The sequence below is a fragment of the Taudactylus pleione genome, unplaced genomic scaffold, assembly GCF_031769625.1.
Source record: "Taudactylus pleione unplaced genomic scaffold, aTauple2 ptg000136l, whole genome shotgun sequence".
NCBI classification, from domain to species: domain Eukaryota; kingdom Metazoa; phylum Chordata; class Amphibia; order Anura; family Myobatrachidae; genus Taudactylus; species Taudactylus pleione.
Window position 1 is genome coordinate 3,861,726 of NW_028284538.1, and position 19,893 is coordinate 3,881,618.

The window sequence follows — 19,893 nt, forward strand, 5'->3', positions numbered from 1 at the left end:
CAAAGTAGATATGTGCGCTGGCCCCCATGTTTTGCTTTTGGTTTTGAATCTGGATTCATCTTTGAGTTTTGGTTTTGAAAAAACACCCTCAAGTATTTTGGTTTTGGATTTGGGTTTAAAAAAAAAGAATTAATAAAAAGTTTTTTTTTTTACTGTTTGCAAACCAAAACCCAAAATTTGGACTAAAAATATGAATTCCGAACCTGGGAAGATCAAAAATGTGATCTGTATGGATTCACGAAATTCGGGTGGATTCAGAATTCAGGCCGGCAGTTCGATTCCCGGCAGCGCGTGGCCGACAAAAACAGAGTTCCTGGCAGCGGAAGCACGACAGCCCTCCCTCCCCCTAGCCTAACCCTCCCATCGGGGTGCCTAACCCTAAGTCCCGCCCGGGTGCCCTAAACCTAACCCTTCCCCCCCGCGCCCAGCATCCCTTCTGGAGAATCGAACCGCACATCTTTACATCACAGTAAACTACTTCATATGTACATTTTAACTTTGCTACATTGATTATAGGAAACGTCTGTACTGTACATTGTTTTAAAGCACTGATTATTTCCCCTTAAGCGGGCTCTGAAACCAGGGAGTACAAACAAAGCCATTGATGTTGCAAGACAGTTGATTAGCCAATAATCTTAAACAATATTCTAGTTACTAAGCAGTGTTAAGAGACAGAGTGAAAAGTGATAAGTTTGTGATAAGGTACCAGCTAGTCAGCTCCCAGCTGTCATTTTTCAAACACAGCCTGTGAGATGGCATTTGGGAGCTGATTGGCTGGCACCTTATCGCTTACTTATCACTCTGTCTCCTAACACTGCTTATTACATAGACCCCTTAAATCCTTACCGCAATTGAGCACAATTGTAGCATTTCCTCAGTTTCTTCATTAGCAAAATTGTGTTAACTGTTTTTCTTTCTGTCCCAGTCTCTATCATGTCGTATACTGCCATTGGACCCACAACACATACCTATGAGACCTTACATAATGATGATACAGCAGATGCTCGCCGGGTGAAGAGGTTGGTAAATCCCACTTACCAGAATGTTAACCCTCAATCCCTTGCAGCCAATGTTTCTCCAGCTACACAGATGTCTGCCGTCCCTCCTGAGGTGTTACAGTGGAATCTCGCTGCTGTTGTGCCACAAAATATAGACTCATCGTCCCCTTTTTTCAGAACCTTTCGGAAAGGCAAGCCCAAAGCTCTGGGGGTGAGTGTTTACTGAGACAACCTACAAAAGCGACTCCTTGTTTACATGTGTAAAAACCAGAAAAAAAAGGAGAGATTCCGCACAGAACCAAATCTAGATAAATGTTTATAGCTGTGGGTATGTTTATGACCACCCACAGCTATAGTGAGCGGCCAGGAAGATGGTCGCGATGGTCAAGACCATTGCGACCATTGGGCTTGCGACGAGACCCTTGTGGTAGGGTCTCATTGCCGCAAGCCCCAGAGTACTTTCTGCTCTAACAGAGCCGAAAGCACTCCCACTGACATCACTTGTGATGTCAGTGGGGCCGGCCCCAGACGTTAGGCTTTCCCATGGGAACGCCTCCGTCTGGGCAGCCATGCCCCCGGCCCGCTCACCAAAGGGGGCATGCTGTCACTCAACATCGACAGCACGCCCCCTTTGGTACAAGACCCGGAGCGACGGATTGCCCGTCGCTATCCGGGTCTCGCGCATGCGCACGACGGAGCCGACTCCGTTGTGCGCATGCGCACTAGGCCATCATCGACCTGCTTGCGAGCGCATAGCGCTCGCGAGCGGGTCTGAATCAGGCCCTCAATACATTGATATTTAAATTCTACTGGTTGATTGTATATTTACTACACCATGTGCCATCCTGTCCCATTCCTCCTCCTAGTATTTATGAACCTACAGCACCTGGTATTCCTAGGTGGTCTCCCATCCAAGTACTGACCAGGCCTATTACTGTATCGCTTCCAAGTACAAACCAGATTGGGCAACTCCAGTAAAGTATGGCTGTAGGTTGCGATTTTAGCGATAGAATTGAGAATTGCCCTTGCCCATGGTCTTTAGCACAATTATGTAAATGTAGGACTATCTCCTTAAGAAAAGTCCAATTTATTATTAAAAGTCAGAATTCAAAAAAAGTGATGCATGAGCATACTTTAATCGTTTGAGCATAGACATATTCATTTAACAGTCTGCACATTCACATATAATTATCACATCAATGAATGTTTCAAAGTAATCTTTGTTATAAATAATACAGTGTGATTCGTAGTGTCAAATCACCACGTAACGTAATACTTGCTTAATAATAGTATACCAGCTGATACATTCAAAGTTCTTGGCATCAATTATAACACAAAGGGCCTCATTCAGACCCGCTCGCAAGCGGGTCGATGTTGAGGCCCTGCGCAATTCTCTCGCTCCGGGGCTCACTACAAAAGGGGCGGATGTCGATGGTAATCGACAGCTCGCACCGTTTTGTAGGCGAGGTGGCTGGCCAAACGGAGGCGTTCCCGAAGGAACGCCTGCCGTTTGGGGGCGGCCCCACTGACATCACTCGTGATGTCAGTGGTGAGCTTCTGGCTCTATTAGAGCCGAAAGCTCAATGGGGCTTGCGGCAGACAAAACCCTACCACAAGGGTCTCGTCGCAAACCCCGATGGTCGCGATGGTCAAGACCATCAACCAGGCCGCTCGCTAAAGCTGTGGGTGGTCACAATGCCGGTGTGGACGCAATGCCGGTGTTTGCAGTGTGGAGCGATTATATTTGTACTGTGCATGTGTGTGAGTCACACTGTGCAAGCGCTTAGTGTCATTACAGACTGCAGCCGTAGTGAGGCCTTGGACGCCTTTGGAACGGTTTGTGGGAGGTAACAGGGATGTGGCAACTCAAACGCAGGCGTGTTGCGACCGTTTTGGGGGCATGTCTGTGCCTGCGAGTTTGTACGCAGTGGTTAAAGCTCCGGTAGCTTATTTCCAATGGACATTCTGAGTGACCATAGAGATGCTGCGACCAGTGTGGGACCGATGGTGCGTCTGCATGCAAGTGGCAGACTTGAGCCAACGCTACTTGATGTCTCCATACAAATCCCAGCAGCTGGGACATTTGCATACTTTCGAGCAACAGCGTCATGCCAAATGCGGAATAATTATCCACTGGGATAACTCTTCCAATACTGAGCTGCACTGGAGATACAATTACTTATGGGATTATGGGCCTGATTCTGACCCGCTCGCAAGCGGGTCGATGGTGCACAAGTGCGCATGCGCACGACGGAGGGAGCTCCGTCGTGTGCATGCGCGAGACCCGGCGAGCGACGGGGAAGCCGTCGCTCGGGGTCTCGCACCATAGGGGGCGTGCTGTTGATGGTGTGACAGCATGCCCCCTTTGGTGGGCGTGCCGGGGGCGTGGCTGCCAGACGGAGGCGTTCCCATGGGAACGCCTACTGTCTATGTCCGGCCCCAATGAACATCACAAGTGATGTCAGTGGGAGTGATTTTGGCTCTGATAGAGCCAAAATCACTCCTGGGCTTGCGGCAGCGAGACCCTACCGCAGGGTCTCGTCGCAAGCCCGATGGTCGCGATGGTCTTCACCATCGCGACCATCTTTTTGGCCACTCGCATATGCTGTGGGTGGTCACCCACAGTTATGCGAGCGGCCAGGAGGCCGCTGGAAGTTTAGGTACGAGGGCCCTGATTCCGAGCGAATCAGGCTCTATGACCCAATAATCCAAATGCACATGCGTGGTCATCAGCCTGTGTATGCTCCAGCCTCTCTCAGATCCCTCTCCGCTCCTGAGGGCTTGTGTTTGCACTGATGGCTATGCATGCACATTGGGACTCCCAGGTCATAAACCCGGAAATGTAAAAGTGGGGAACTTTGCACTGTGTAACTCGTACACGGCTGCTTTAATTTTACTCAGTAAAATCTCATTATGACCTTATTTCTTTCAGATAGTGCTGATTGTTTCGGCCATCCTGCAGATTGCTCTTGGAATTACATTGGTTTTCACCCGATATGTCCTATCGTTATTTTCTGGTGTACCATTTTGGGGGTCAGTGTTTGTAAGTACTGAAACTCTTTCCCACAAGTTGTTTCTGAATGTATTCAATAAAGGAAACATTCTATACGATGGTATATTAATCTTAGAACTAAACTTTTTAAAAAATGTTTCAATTAGCAATTTCAAACTTGGGGGTAGATGTACTAAGCCTGAGAGAGAGATAAAATGGAGACAGATAAAGTACCAAGCAATCAGCTCCTATGGCCGGTATCCTATTAACCACAAACATTTTTCTCATGAAAAAATATGGACATTTAACGTGATTTTTACACATGGTCATTATCGGGCTATCCAATTAAAGTCCATTTTTTTTGGTGAGAAAAATGTCCCGTTTTCGTGAGCAAACTCACAGGGTCCATGAAACCTGTGCGCTTTCGCCATTGCAGACATGAAAACGGGCCTGATTTCAGGGATTTAGGGCCTGATTCAGACCCGCTCGCGAGTGCACAGCGTTCGCAAGCGGGTCGATGGTCGGGCAGTACGCACACGCAGCGTGCGCACTGCGTGTGCGCGAGCCCCGGGGCGAGTGAGAACTTCACTCGCTCGGGGCTCACAGGGCGGCTGATGTTGATCGACAGCTCGTCCCATTTGTAGGCGGGTTGGGGGGGTGGCTGTACAAACGGAGGCGATCCCGAAGGAACGCCTGCCATTTGTGGACGGCCCTACTGACATCACACCTGATGTCAGTAGTGAACTTCCTGCTCTATTAGAGCAGGAAGTTCACTGGGGCTTGCGGTGGATGAGACCTTACCACAAGGGTCTCATCACAAGCCCGATGGTCGTGATAATTGCGACCATCGCCAGGCCGCCCGCACAAGCTGTGGGTGGTCACCCACAGCTATGCGAGCGGCCTGGAGGCGGATTTTTTTTAAAAAACATCATCCCTGATTCAGAGCGAACGCTCGAAAATAGTGAGCGCCACTGAATCAGGACCTTAGGCCCTCATTCAGAGCCGCACGTTAACAACAGTACGCTCGTTGCGTTCCAATGTTGACTAACCGCGCATGCGTCGGTGTTACACTGCGCATGTGCGTACGGCAGATTGCGAGCTTTTTTTCTCTCGTTCCTAAAATAGCGTACAGGAAGTGACATGTCAAATGTGATTGACAGAACAGGGCGTTTTTGGGTGTTGACGGGGGTGGAGATGAAAAAACGCAGGCGTGGCGAGGCGTTTTTGGGGCGTACATACATTAGCAGATGCGAACGTCAAATGTGTTCGGACCGTCTTATACGTCACTGAAACATCCGCTTTCCCTTCAAAATGCTCGCACAGCTTAGGGTCAGGATTACTCGACCACATTGGCGATGGCCTTCTCCTCCGTCCCGGGACTCCACGATGGTGCAGCGATTAATCGCGGCTGGTCAGTAAAGTAATTAGTGTTGGATTGAAATCCGGCTTGGTATGTGTTTGGAAAGCAGTTTATTGGGATAGCACAAAAGCGTACGCAGGTGGAAATCAGAGCTGCTAATGTCATGATTACACAATCAATTAGCGTACATTTTTGGGGTTTTATTTTGGCCACAATTTGGTGGTTATGGCCTATTGTAACAATAATGTCATCATCTTTTAATTAGCTCCCCTTTTTTTTGGTTTACTGTGGAATTTGCATCGCTATGTGATTTTTTAAACGTTCCTTAAAGAGGCCTTTTTTTTTTTTAAAGAGGGTCAGTTTTTGCGTTTAAGGCCATGATTAAATGTAACCCATTTGTACAATAATGTCACAATACAATGTCAGTGTTTTGTTTTTAATTTATTGTTTACACACAAACAAATTGGCCTAATATTGTATTGCCTTTTTTTGTGGCCAAGATATTTGATCCAAAAAAAAATATAACATAACTACTAACATAAGCGTAAATACAAAATTTAAAAACATTTCACAAGAAAGGAGAGGGAAGTTTTGACCAGAAAGGAATATGAGCCAAGCACAGAAGGAGTGTGGGAAAAGTCGCCATTGCTGTCACCGTTTTCTCGCCCGTTTGGCTGGGTGAGGGTGGGCGCCAGACCGGGTCCGGGATGCCATCGGGCTGGCCTGTCCAGAGGCAGATGTTGTGGCCTCTGGACTAGGCACAGGGCTAGGCACATTTGGAGGATTGGCTGATGTTGTGCCAGAGGTGGAGGATCCGGATGTTCCGGCAGGAAGGGAGGTTGGCTCCACCATGTGCTGGCGAACGAGCTGCTCCAGGGCATCGGCGATGCGGATGTTGGCCCTGGTATTTTCCGCCAGGGCCTGACCAATGGTCACGTTGGCCGCAGCATTTTGCTCCAGGGCCTCAGCCACCCGTATCAGACTGGCGTCCATCCTCTGCAGAATCTCCGTATGGAAATCCGATTTAAAATTGAGTTCTGTGAGGAGGCCCACTGCCTGCGAGGGGGCACGCCCTGGACTGGCTTCTGCAGGGTCCTCAGCCGGATGTACTGGTTCCTCCCCTGCAGAGCCAGCAGAAATTCTGCGGCCAAGGCTCCCCTCTGGAGCAGACTCATCCGCCTCTGTCTCTGTTAGGAAATTGGAGAAAAGACTCACATTAGAATCTACATATTGGCACAATAGCATTTCTGAGTTGGTGACATCACAAGACTTACCTTGGCCAACATGAGGAGCCGCAAAGTCTGGCATGTCCGTATCCATGTTGGACACGCCAAACACCTCCACAGCCTGCACACACCCCTGTGCCATCTCTTCTAAGTCTGTCAACTCCAATGACACAGGGGTGGGACCCCCACCTGTCCCCCTTGCATGCCTAGCCCTGTCGGCAAGTTTTTGTTTGAGACGATATTTGAAGTCTGCCCATCTGTGGAATGAATTTGGAACCATTATCCTTTTTTTTACAATGGGGTTTGTTTATAGGATGGGAAAGTGTTTACTTACCGCCGTTTGACATCCCGGGCTAGACGGACATAATCACCCACCCTATTGACAGCAACGGCGACCTCCTCCCACATTCTCCACTTCTGGCTTTGGCTCATATTCCTGGCTGCCTGGGGCAGGATGTCAACGCACTTCTGGATCAAAACCTCCATCTCCTTGCTTGTGAAATGTGGCTGCCTTTTTTTTTTGCCAGCTTTGGCGGGTTGACTGGGGCCAGCAGTCTCTTCCATGTCATCCTCCTCACCTATTTGGGTAAATATGCAGATTTAGCCACTTCACAACTTGCACAATATTATGTTTTAAAAGAATCATTGACACAAAATGCATGAAGGCCTTACCGCCGCAATTTTGACCATTGTTTCCCTGGTTTGAAGCCATGTCTCTGCTTCCAGCATGAAATCATCCAGAAATTCTATGTGATTTCGTGACGTATTTATACATGCGTCCTTAGTTTGCGGCCGCATCATTGATTGTGCGTCCCTATGATTCATCCTTAATTTGTGTGGGAAAATAAACACTATTTATGGCTTGGTGTGTGTGGAGTCGAGGTGGGGTTGTTGGAGTGTTGTCGGTTAAGTGGTTTGGATTTGGTTGTTTGCGGTTGGAGGATTTGGCAGAGTTGGTTTTTTGTTTGTTTTTGCTACATTTCTTTGGTTTTTCCGTTCGCATTTTTTTCATTTTTTCCACATCCTTTCCTGATTTGGTAAGTTTTGTGCATTCAAATTTGTGGCCAATTGGTGTATTCTTCTGTTTTGTGGTTCGTTAATTTGTTTAACACTCATTTCATCTTTTTTAGTTTTTTTTGGTTTTCAGACCCAAAGAAGTTTTTTGTGGAAATCTTATATATTCGAGTTGGGTAAGTCCATTTTTTGACTTGCATTTGCGAATTAATTACCGCATTTTTGACTGTTGGTGTAGTGACTTGCATTTGCGAATTAATTACCGCATTTTTGACTGTTGGTGTAGCGACTTGCATTTGCGATTTAATTACCGCATTTTTGACGGCTTATTCATCATATAATCCAGTTTTGCTTTTCCCTTTTCCATTTTTTGGGTCCATTTGAACCCTATTTGACGTACGGTGTGCAATGTCGTTTTCATCGATGGCCAAATGTGTTTTTCCGCTATTTTCTGTGTTGGCTTGCAACAATTTTTAAACAAAAAAAACACCCTCTAAATTTTTGAAGTCTCATTGTTGCCTTTTTTACAGTTTATACGTATCATGACAATACCCCGGCATGTAAGCAGCTACGGATGGTATCAGAAAGCTAAGTTGTTTTTTCTTACTTTTGGGGTGGGTCAAAAGCCTTACATTGTAAACTTTGAATTTCAGGTAGATCTGGGGCGAATTGTTCTGGCCCTGCTCCCGGAAGACGACCAACCTCAAACTCGTCCCAGGCGTAGGCATCGTAGGCATGCAAGGCCCCAGATATTTCGAACACGTGTCACCCTTTTTGGAATGCCCGATGATGAGGTTTTAAGACGCTACCGTCTACCTCCCAAAATCATCATAGACACTCTCTCATTAATAGAAAGTGATCTTGAGCGGCAAATTGACAGTCCAACAGCAATACCACCACTGACGCAATTTATGGCGGTGTTACATTTCTGTGCCTCAGGATCGTTTCAAACAACGGTGGGAATAGTGGCAGGCATCTCCCAATCCTCCTTTTCCAGGATCCTGAGGGCAGTGATGGAGGCACTTTTCAAGCACCTCCATCATTTTATTAAAATGCCTTTGGATATGGGTGCCCTTAGTGTGGCCAAGGCCAATTTTTACCAAATAGCTGGCTTCCCACACATCATAGGGGTTGTGGATGGTACTCACATACCACTTCAGCCTCCAGCACGGCTGGAGGCAATATTTAGAAACAGGAAACACTATCACTCCCTGAATGTAATGGTGGTATGTGATGCCTCCCTCCAGATCCTGTCCCTGAATGCTAAATTACCCGGAAGTGCTCATGACTCCTTCGTCATCCGGCAATCAGGGATATGGCAGAAATTAACCAACCTACAAGCTGGTGATGCGTGGCTTCTGGGTAAGTGGAGACCTTTAGTACATAACAATGTTAAGCTTGATACACAGTGTTCCTGATGTGGTCTATTTTTGTTCACAGGAGACAGTGGATACCCTTGCATGTCCTGGCTGCTCACTCCTTATTTGGCTCCCACACCAGGGCCACAAAGTGCGTATAATTCCGCACTTACAGCCACCAGGCAAGTGGTGGAGCACTGTATCGGCCTTTTAAAAGGCCGATTCAGATGCCTCCACCGCTCTGGTGGCGAGCTCATGTATGTGCCGGATATGGTGTCGAAAATTGTGGTCCTGTGTGGGATATTTCACAACATTGCCATAAGGAGTGGTGTCCCAATGCAGCCAGAGGATGCCTTACCTGAGGATGGCCCCCCCGAGGTTGGTCGAAGGTCAGTATGTGGGGGGGCCATACGCGATGATGTGGTGGCCAGATTTTTTAGGTAAGTTTGAACAAAACTCCAGTGTTTATACCTAATGTGTTTGTGTTTTTTGGCGAACATCTAATTTATTATTATTTTTCTCACCATCTTCTGTTTGTTCACATAATCTTTGGCACTCCAACGCTCACTACTTCCTGCTACCCTTACCAAACCTGGATCTGGTCCTTTTGGGCATATATTCTGGAACCCATATCGCAACGCCATGTTTGTGGAATCATGTTGGCATGGTCCTTCGTCAACCAGTTCTTGATTTTGTGTTTTTATTTAATTATTTCTTGGTATGTGTTGTATTTGAATTTATCACTGTGTTTTTTTTTTGGGAGTGACCACTTTGTTTTCTCTGTTATGTTGTGAATAAATGTTTGAAGAGTGAAATGGTCTTCCTTTTTTGGGACGTTAACAGCAAGTGTAACCAGGTTAACACAAGTTACATTTGACTAAGGGGTAAACCAGTACTGACGCCAGTTGAGCAAAACTGAAATATGTTTTCAGCTTCCCAATCCACACCAAAAGGAAGCCTGGCCCAACCTTGGGATTTGTAAGATTGGCCTAAGCAGCTTGCGCACCAAGTAGGAACCTGGAAAATGTAGAAATCTGTAATTGACACTACACCCAAAAAGGGAAATGACATTGTTACTGTTATGTGTTTCTGGTGTCTGTTTGACATACAAAGACAAAACACAATCTAACTTTTAAAAAAGGGAAATCCTTGCAGGAACAGTCTACTTATGTCAGGCTAAACTATCTTGGTTTTGGTTTTTAAAAATGAGCCACAACGTATATTTGTCTTAATAAATTTATTTGGAAAATAGAACCAAAAAAAAAAATCTAATGCCGAAGGAGGCCAGACAGCCGGTCGAGGGCCACCAGAAGGCCGATTACATGTTGGCGCATGTGCCCCACAACATCCGCCACCTCTTGCCGACGCCTCTGTTCCTCTGTGGGTGAGAAAAGTGTGTGGGTTAATACAACAATAGGGAATCCACAGAAAAATATAAAAAAAAAAACAAATCACTCCTAAACCCAAAAACAGAAATAAAAAGGGTGGGCTGGCAAAAATACAAGGCCTAGGTACAAATTCCCACAGGTATGATATGTGTATGCTTAAATCACCAGGAAGAGGTAAAGGCAAACCTTCACAATCAACAAAAGTCAAGCCACAAAAACACGAAGAAAGGCACGACACATGATTACATACAAACAGTTTGTGCTTTAAAAAAAAAAATAAAAAAACATACCGGGAGACAAATCGGGAGCTCCGGCCAAACCTCCATGATCCTCCTCGGAGGATCCGTCATTCCCCAAAGAATGGGGCGGAGTTATGCTGGACTCCGGGGAGGGGGTAATTGGAAGAGGGGTGGGTGGAGGAGAGGGGGAAGTGGGACGGAGGGGAAGGAGGCCCGACATTTCCGGGAGAGGGTCTGGGAAGGATGGGGAGGAGTGGGGAATAGGGGAAAGATTTGGGGTGGAGTGTTGGCTGGGGGTTGGGGAGAGTGGGCGGGAATGCCGTCTGGACGGACGTTGACGGCGGAGTCTTGGCTGTCCCCCTAAAATATGTCAAAGAAATTGCGTTTAGTTTATGGACAAATCCGGGCAACCAAACAAAAAAAAAATAAAAAATAAAAATAAAAACAAAAAAAAATAGCAGTAGAATTAAAAAATCAGAAATAGAGGGGAAACATGCAGACGCAGATATGAGTACCAATAATACATAGAACAGACAGGAAAACATGCAGACGCAGATATGAGTACAAATAATAAATAGAACAGACAGGAAAACATGCAGACGCAGATATGAGTACAAATAATAAATAGAACAGACAGGAAAACATGCAGACGCAGATATGAGTACAAATAATAAATAGAACAGACAGGAAAACATGCACACGCAGTTTGCCCCACAAACACAAACATTAAAACCACAATACATAACACTTACTTGCCAGGATCTGCATGCGAAAGCATGCCAGCAAGCGGGGCGTTCGCCGTTGCAGGTCGGACCACCTGCGCTCCAGCTGCCCGATGTTGCGGCGTGAGCCGAAGGACCGCAGGCGGGACCGTACCTCCGCATACGCGGAGCGCTTCTGCCGGTTGGTCATGGGTTGAGGCTGGCTGGTGATCCGCCGATCCATGACCTCCGTAAGCACCAGCAGCTCACGCCTGGTGAATGCGGAGGCTCTCATGATGGCAATGGTGTTTTTCTTAAAAATCATTTTTGATAAAGTGTGTAAAAATGTTCTGATTGGCTAATGTATTTTGGAAATTAACAGGAGCAATTTTATTGGTTAGTGTATGAGTCATGTGTTCGACAGGGCCAGAAATCTCTGGAGAGTTAGGATAGGCTTGATGCAGTGACATGCGTAAGCAAATTTAAATAAAGAAATGAACCCAGGGAAATATGCGGGGATCCACAGCAATAGTACAATTGTTTAATTGTGGTTCACATGTTTTTTGAACAATAAAAGCGAATGTTTCATCCGTACGTATTCTGCGGGTAAACACAAACACGGACAAGAGTAAAGTTTCTTGCATTGTGTTGAAAAAAAAACAAACAATTAAGCTAATTGATACATTGATTGGCATGATACGATTGATGGAGGTAGGCAGAATAAAGGAGCAGGTAATCGACATCTGACAAGGCCACTTCCTGTTTATACGTGTGCGTGCGTTCCTTTCAAGCCATTTCGGGGATGTACGCTCGCTATTTCGTACGCTCGTTAGTTAGAGGAGGGGTCGTCAGAGTTTTGGGAGGATTTTTAGATGCGAACGAAAATACGAGCGAGCCATTGAATTTAAATATTTTTGTACGTACGCCTAACGTACGTGCGCCCGCTTGCGAGTGGGTCTGAATGAGGGCCTTAGTTTGCTATTCAAGGTTGTATTTAGAATCACATACAGCAAACCTGCAACATTATCTTAGGACAGTTCCTTCTAGCTAATTTTCAAAGCAAAGTCAAATTATTTGGCAGACAATAAAGGATTTAGCAATCAACAAAATGTGCTTCTCTCTCTCTCTCTTTGGGCTCTATTTATTAACATTATTTTTACTAAAATAAAGTGAAAAAGGGTGTTTTCACACCCTTTTCACATTATTTTAGTTTCACCTGTAGTTATTACAGGGCAATTGGAGTAGAATTAGTAAAATTCTACTCCAACCCCTAAGTATCACTTATTTTTAGTAAAGCAGATCGCATTTCCCATAATTGTAATGGGAAATGTGATCCGACCATAGTTACTAAAAATAAATTGTAAAAAAATACCGGGGGAAGCCCTGTGATTATAACGCCACCTGGAGTTGGCGTTATCCAGGGTCTCCCCCGGTTACCGGGCTCCCACTCTGCTCTAACGGGGAGAGCAGAGGCGGGAGCCGGTACCAGTAATCAGCTGTGTGGTCTAAGCAGACCGCAAGCTGATTGCTGTAAAAAAAAGAAAAAAATAATTAAACATTTTTTTTTTACTTACCTGAATCCAGGGACCGGTGATCGGGCCTCCGGTGATGGCTCCTCTCCGGTCAGCTGGTCTCCCACAGTGCACTGGGGCCCTGTCATCAGGTGATCGGGCCCCAGTGCAGTATGGGAGATCACCTGACCGGGAAGCCCGGAGAAGATCACCGGAGGCCAGGAGGTGCAGGTAAGTGTAATGAAGGGAGGGGGGGGGTTGCGGGGGGGAGGGGGGGTCGCGGGGGGTGAGGCTTAGCATCGGGGGGCGGGGCTTAGCGTCGGTGGGGGTAGTAGCGGTGGTCGGTCGGCGCATGCGCGGGCTCTTAGTCGCGGTATTTTTTCCGAAAATACCGCGACTAGAGTGCGGATGAGATCCGCAGGGACAGAGCTTTATCGCAAGCTCTGTCCCTGCAAGGGATTTATAGTAAATCCCTGTGATATTGCCTGAATTCGCAATGCGAATTCACTCGGTAATATCACACTACAATCCGCATTCAATATGCGGATTGTAGTAAATAGAGCCCCTTCTCTCTTTTGGGGCTCTATTTATTAACATTATTTTTCTTAAATAAAGTGAAAAAGGGCGTTTTCACACCCTATATTTACTAAAGGGCAGTTGGAGTAGAATTCATAAAAATTATACTACAAGACCTAATTATCACACAGTTTTAGTAAGCAGATCACATTTCACATAATTGTAATGGGAAATGTGATCTTGCCAAAGTTACTATAAATAAAATGTGAAAAAACATCAGGGGAAGCCCTGTGATAATAACGGCACCTGGAGGTGGTGTTATCCAGGGTCTCCCCCGGTTACCGGACCCCTGCTCTGCTCTAGCAGGCAGAGTCCGGAGAAGGAGCCCCAGTGATCAGATTTGTGGTCTAAACAGACCACATGCTGATCACTGCTTAAAAAAAAAAATAAAAAAAGGAGATAAAAACTTACCTGCATCCAAGGACCAGATATCCTCTGTGGCTCTGGTCAGCCAGTCTCCCATCTTGCACTGTGATCGTGGGGGTAGGGGGGGGAAGTAGCAGCGGCCGGTTGCAGGGGCAGAGCTTTATAGCAAGCTCTGTCCCTGCAAGGGATTTTTAATAAATCCCTGTGATATCGCAATGCAAATTCAGTCGGTATTATCACACTACAATCGCAATTTTAATGTGGATTGTAGTAAATAGAGCCCTTGATGTTTTATGTAGTAGCAAAGAGAAAGTGCCCACAATCAAACAATGACAAAGGGCTCTATTTATTAACATTATTTTTACTAAAATAAAGTGAAAAAGGGTGTTTTCACACCCTTTTCACATTATTTTAGTTTCACCTGTAGTTATTACAGGGCAATTGGAGTAGAATTAGTAAAATTCTACTCCAACCCCCAGTATCACTTATTTTTAGTAAAGCAGATCGCATTTCCCATAATTGTAATGGGAAATGTGATCTGTGTGCAAGTTACTAAAAATAAATTAAAAAATAAATACCGGGGGAAGCCCTGTGATAATAACGCCACCTGGAGGTGGCGTTATCCAGGGTTTCCCCCGGTTACCGGGCTCCCACTCTGCTCTAACAGGGAGAGCAGAGGCGGGAGCCGGTACCAGTAATCAGCTATGTGGTCTAAGTAGACCGCAAGCTGATTACTGTAAAAAAAAGAAAAAAAAATTAAACATTTTTTTTTTTCCTTACCTGAATCCAGGGACCGGTGATCGGGCCTCCGGTGATGGCTCCTCTCCGGTCAGCTGGTCTCCCACAGTGCACTGGGGCCCGGTCATCAGGTGATCGGGTCCCAGTGCAGTATGGGAGATCACCTGATCGGGAAGCCCGGAGAAGATCACCGGAGGCCAGGAGGATGCAGGTAAGTGTAATGAAGGGAGGGGGGGTCACGGGGGGGAGGGGGGGTCGCGGGGGTCCGCGATCGCGGGGGGCGGGGCTTAGCGCCGGGGGCGGGGCTTAGCGTCGGTGGGGGGTAGTAGCGGTGGTTGGTCGGCGCATGCGCGGGCTCTTAGTCGCAGTATTTTTTCCGAAAATACCGCGACTAGAGTGCGGATGGGATCCGCAGGGACAGAGCTTTATCGCAAGCTCTGTCCCTGCAAGGGATTTATAGTAAATCCCTGTGATATTGCCTGAATTCGCAATGCGAATTCACTCGGTAATATCACACTACAATCCGCATTCAATATGCGGATTGTAGTAAATAGAGCCCAAAAAGTGAATGCCAAACATAGGGCCTCATTTATCAACGAGTTTTATCATTCACAATGAGTGATAAAACTCGTTGTGTATGATAAATGGTGCTCCAGCCAATCTGATCCCAACGGTCATCCAAACAGATGACAGTTTTTCACTTGTTGAGAATGATAAAACTTGTTGATAAATAAGGCCTAAATAGTGTTATTTGACAACCATAAAAAATTTGACAACCATAGATATAAAATGCACACATACAATTGAGATAAAAAATAGAGCTTATCTGAATTTCTGCACGATACTAACAATTTGTCGTTCCGATGTGTCGGAATCGGCCAATTCGTTTACAATATCGTGTAGTGTGTACCCAGATTAATTCAAGAAAATTCTGTTTAACAATTCTAGAGCATGCATCTTAGATAGAACTGTGCTATGAGACTCCTGTTTCAGTCCGATGCACAGAGATGGAAAAGCATGATGATTACAGATCCCACCTTTAAACATAATCTATGTATATATACAGTATAATATGTGATATTTACTGTGTATTGTGTTTTTGTAGTACATCATTGCCGGATCTCTGACAATTGCAGCTCAGGCTAAACCTAACATCTGTCTGGTGAGTAAGAGAGACGTGATTAAAATAATTATTTGACCTTTTCATTATAACATATTATAAGACTTTAAATATAATCTCATTCACCATTGCATTCTAGATAATGTAAAGAGAAGGGACATATGCACCATATAGTTTCTTGAAGTTACTTTGGACTTTGGGATAAGATATCTGAACATCTTTATTAAAATTAAACTGTCCAGAAACCCCTTTTTTGTGTTCCATTTGCACTGCTGATTAAGGTGCGGAGATATCTCTTCTCTTTGTACAACTAGATGGCTACAGCCCATTACATAATTTCCCGTATTCCTGAAATGTGTAGAACAGGTACATTGTTTTGAGGCATTAGAGAACTATGGAGCTCATTCAGACCTGATCGCAAGTTGCGGTCGCTCGCTGGCAAAAAGGGGCCGGATATTTAAATGAAGCGCTCGCACTGCATCGCGTAAGGACGTCCTCTATGTTTTAGCGCTCGCAAGTGTATAAGGATGCCCCCTTGCCACTCGCAACACACGTCATCCCCGGGTAGGGCTGTAGCTACGGTAGTGCAGCCGGTGCCATTGCACAGGGCACCACAGGTCAGGGGGCGCTGTTTGGGCCTGTCAATTTTCTGTTTATTATCATTCTCAGTTGTACCTTCCTATTATTTCATCCCCAGCATTTCCTGGCTGCCCCTGTCTCTTCCCTGGCCCTTCCCCATAAAGCCATACCCCTTTTTTGGGTGCGTTATGTCCCTTTGAAAAACGGGGGGGGCGCCAATGCTCTTTCTGGCACAGGGTACCAAAAAGTCTAGTTACGGCTCTGTCTCCGGGAACTGTAGGATTAATCGGTAACATCGAGAGCCATCGGAGCTGCTCGCAGCCCTTGAGGTTGCCTTGCCCTGCTGCAAGCACAGTGATCAGTGCTGGCTGAAATACATGCAGGTGACGCTACTTTGCTAATTATGCACGCCCTTTAAACAGCATTTTGCCGGCCTGACACGCCTGCGTCCTCAAAACCACTCCCCCACAAACGGCACTATCTGTCACTCAAAGTAGCGACCTGATAATGGCTTACCAGCAACCAAAAACAGATCGCAAAGACTTGCTTGCGCATGCGCACTGCGAAGTATACACATGCTCAGACGGGCGAAAATCGCTCAGACCGAGTGCGACTTAGTGACTGTGTCTGAATCAGTTCCTATGTCATTCACAGACATATTGCATCTGCTATGCAGCACAGCAGATGGCGGATATACTGTATATGCTGATATCGCCGCATCTGGATGTGTGAATGAACGGTCAGCCTACCGCCCGTACACTTGATGCAAGGACTGCAAGTGACTGGGCAAGCAAACTCATCTGCCCAGTTGTGATGTCAGGGAACAAACATTGAGTGACCGATCAGTAAGTCTGTATAGCTTACCTGATTGGCCGCTGTGTCAGTGGATCTGCCCGTCGGCAGATCTGTCGGCACAGTGTGTACCCAGCTTTACACTTAATATGTGTACTTTTACAGATACGACTGTTTGCAACACTTCAAATTATAATGCAATGTCTGCAGAACATTATAGTTACCGGAAATTCCATACAGTATCTCCCTGAGATTTCACATTAAATTAGTGGCTGAGGCATGATCTAATGGTGATAAGAAGGAGGAAACCTTTATTATGAGGGGTCAATTTATCAAATGTCTGTTTTTAGTTTTAAATCTATGATTTTCTCTGGTGTAAAAATGCCAAATTTATTAAAGCACAGCACGGCATGTTGAGTTGGAAAATATACAGTTACCAGTTATGCCTTTGAAAAAGGTGCCTGAAGGTTTATTGGGTTCATAGCTGTACTCACGGTTTTCAGTGAAAGGTGGGTGCAGCTGTCTATACTCTAGTTGTCATTGGTTACATGATGGCAGGATATGGTGGCTACAATATTGTGCTTCCATCCTGCGGGTGAAGGTGTCTTATAGGGTAATTGCAACCTGAGTCCTTGCAGTAGAGGTGTCATGATGAGCTCTTGCTGCACATGGATAATATTGTACGCAGACAGACTATATGTCCATGCGGAGGGTGCACCTATGGAGGGAGATGTCCTCGGCATGCATGCCTAAGTTAAATGGGGTTATTACAGTATTGAAGCAGTTTAATACCAAGAACAATGGGGTGTTCTGGGAGAGTTTCCCAGTTTCCAGTACAGTTGTCCCTCAACTCCTAGCCAAGGTGGAAGCCAAAGGGGTCCCATCTATGCTTTATGGTGAGTGTGTGGCTGTTGGGACCTGTTTAATGGGCTCCACTTAACTCATGGACATACCCCAATGCAGGATAATTTGCTAGAAGGTGACGGTAGTCTAAGGTGTAATACTGGGTGGTAGAGTGCTTCAACTGTTTGGTTGTATCTTGGAGACATCACAGCAAGTCTTTGCACATGTAAGGATATGTGCAAAGACTGACTGGCATTCCTTCATGCAGGAAAGGCAATATTTGTATAGGAAAGCATCAGCATGGACAGTGGGGGTCATTCAGACCCGCTCGCGAGCGGCAGGATGCTCGCAAGCGGGTCGATGTTCCCCACTGTGCATGTGCACGACGGAGGGAGCTCCGTCGTGCGCATGCGTGAGACCCGGCGAGCGACGGGCTCACCATCGCTCCGGGTCTCGCACCAAAGGGCGCATGCTGTCGATGTTGATTGATAGCACGCCCCCTTTGGTGGGCGTGCTGGAGGCGTGCTTGCCAGACGGAGGCGTTCCCATGGGAACGCCTACCGTCTGAAGCCGGCCCCACTGACATCAGAAGTGATGTCTGTGGGAGTGATTTTGGCTCTGATAGAGCCAAAATCACTCCAGGGCTTGCGGCAGTGAGACCCTACCGCAGGGTCTCCGTCGCAAGCCCGATGGTCGCGATGGTCTTCACCATCGCGACCATCATCATGGACGCTCGCTATAGCTGTGGGTGGTAACCCACAGCTATGCGAGCGTCCATGAGGACGCCCCAAAAAAAGGTAGGAGGGCCCTGATTCAGAGCGAGCGCTCTGGTCAGAGCGTTCAGCTCTGAATCAGGCCCAGTATCCACTGTCAAAATGCTCCGTACTTTGAGGCAGATATACTGTATAGGCAGAATTCCAGACTAGAATATTGCACTCCTCTTCCTGGAGTAGATGTGCTGAGCCTTGGAGAGAGCTATAGTGGATGGAGATAAAGTACCAACCAATCAGCTCCTGTCATTTTCCAAACACTACCTGTAAATGGCAGTTAGGAGTTGATTGGTTGGTACTTTATCTCTCTCCAAGGCTTAGTACATCCCCCGTCTGCCTCTATAAGGGCATCCTCACCCCCTGCCATCCCATCCTGGCCAGGTATTCCACGTGCACGTGCACATGAATGTAGTGTATCTTTCAAGATGCAGTATAAGTGTATTACAAGTGCCTGGACTCCTCTTGCAGGCAGGAAAATTGGAAAGGACTGTTTAGTAAGATAATTTTTTCTCTAACATATTTAGAGGTTTATTTACTAAGCCTTGGGTGGAGATTAAGTGGCCGGAGATAAAGTACCAGTCAATCAGCTTCTAACTGTCATTTTTTAAACACAGCCTGTGACCTGACAGTTAGGAGCTGATTGGCTGGTACTTTATCTCCGGCCACTTAATCTCCATCCAAGGCTTAGTAAATAGACTAATTAGTTGTGCAGAATTTGTTTAATGACACCTTTTTGCAATTTGCATATATTTTATTTAAACCAACTTAGAATGCATGTTTACAGAATATTTGAACCCCCTCCCTCTGTCCACCCTACCTGTATTATAATTCCACGCTATAATTTTCACATTTATAGGCAAGATGTATGGACTCTAAGGGGTCTATGTACTAAGTCTCGGAGAGAGAATAAATGGATGGAGATAAAGTACCATGCAATCAGCTCCTTACTGCCATTTATCAAACACAGCCTGTAAAGTGACAGTTAGGAGCTGGTTGGCTGGTACTTTAACTCTCTCCACTTTATCTCCATCGAAGGCTTAGTAAATAGACTCCTTAGACACATTTGGCGAATTAGCTGCAGTCTGTGGCCATCATTATCAATAGCTCGCTACTTGCACCAGGGTTTCAGTAACTGCAAGTCCAGTTCCTCCATACAGGCACATATGCGCCTCAGGTGGTCAGCTTTGGTGCATTTCATGGCATCACACCCATTCTGTACTTTGGCCAACCACACCTGTTTTATTAAAGACAGTTAAGTGATTGTATATAATAGACCAGATAGTGAATGGGATATTAAGAACTGAAAAAAGAGTTCTAAGCAC

The 19,893-nt window shown here is 46.1% G+C and overlaps 1 protein-coding gene and 1 pseudogene across 1 annotated transcript in view; one reads left to right on the forward strand and one right to left on the reverse strand.

Annotated features, from left to right (window-relative positions):
* The first annotated feature begins 931 nt into the window (after positions 1-931).
* Positions 932-19,893, forward strand: part of LOC148522924 (membrane-spanning 4-domains subfamily A member 4A-like) — a 40,148-nt gene continuing 21,186 nt past the window's right edge. The window contains exons 1-3 of the mRNA XM_088473564.1: positions 932-1,209; positions 3,931-4,041; positions 15,573-15,629. Coding sequence (XP_088329690.1) covers positions 934-1,209; positions 3,931-4,041; positions 15,573-15,629 — 444 coding nt within the window. The 5' untranslated portion in view covers positions 932-933. The remainder of the gene's footprint in view (positions 1,210-3,930; positions 4,042-15,572; positions 15,630-19,893) is intronic.
* On the reverse strand, positions 1,873-1,991 carry LOC148522925 (5S ribosomal RNA; annotated as a pseudogene).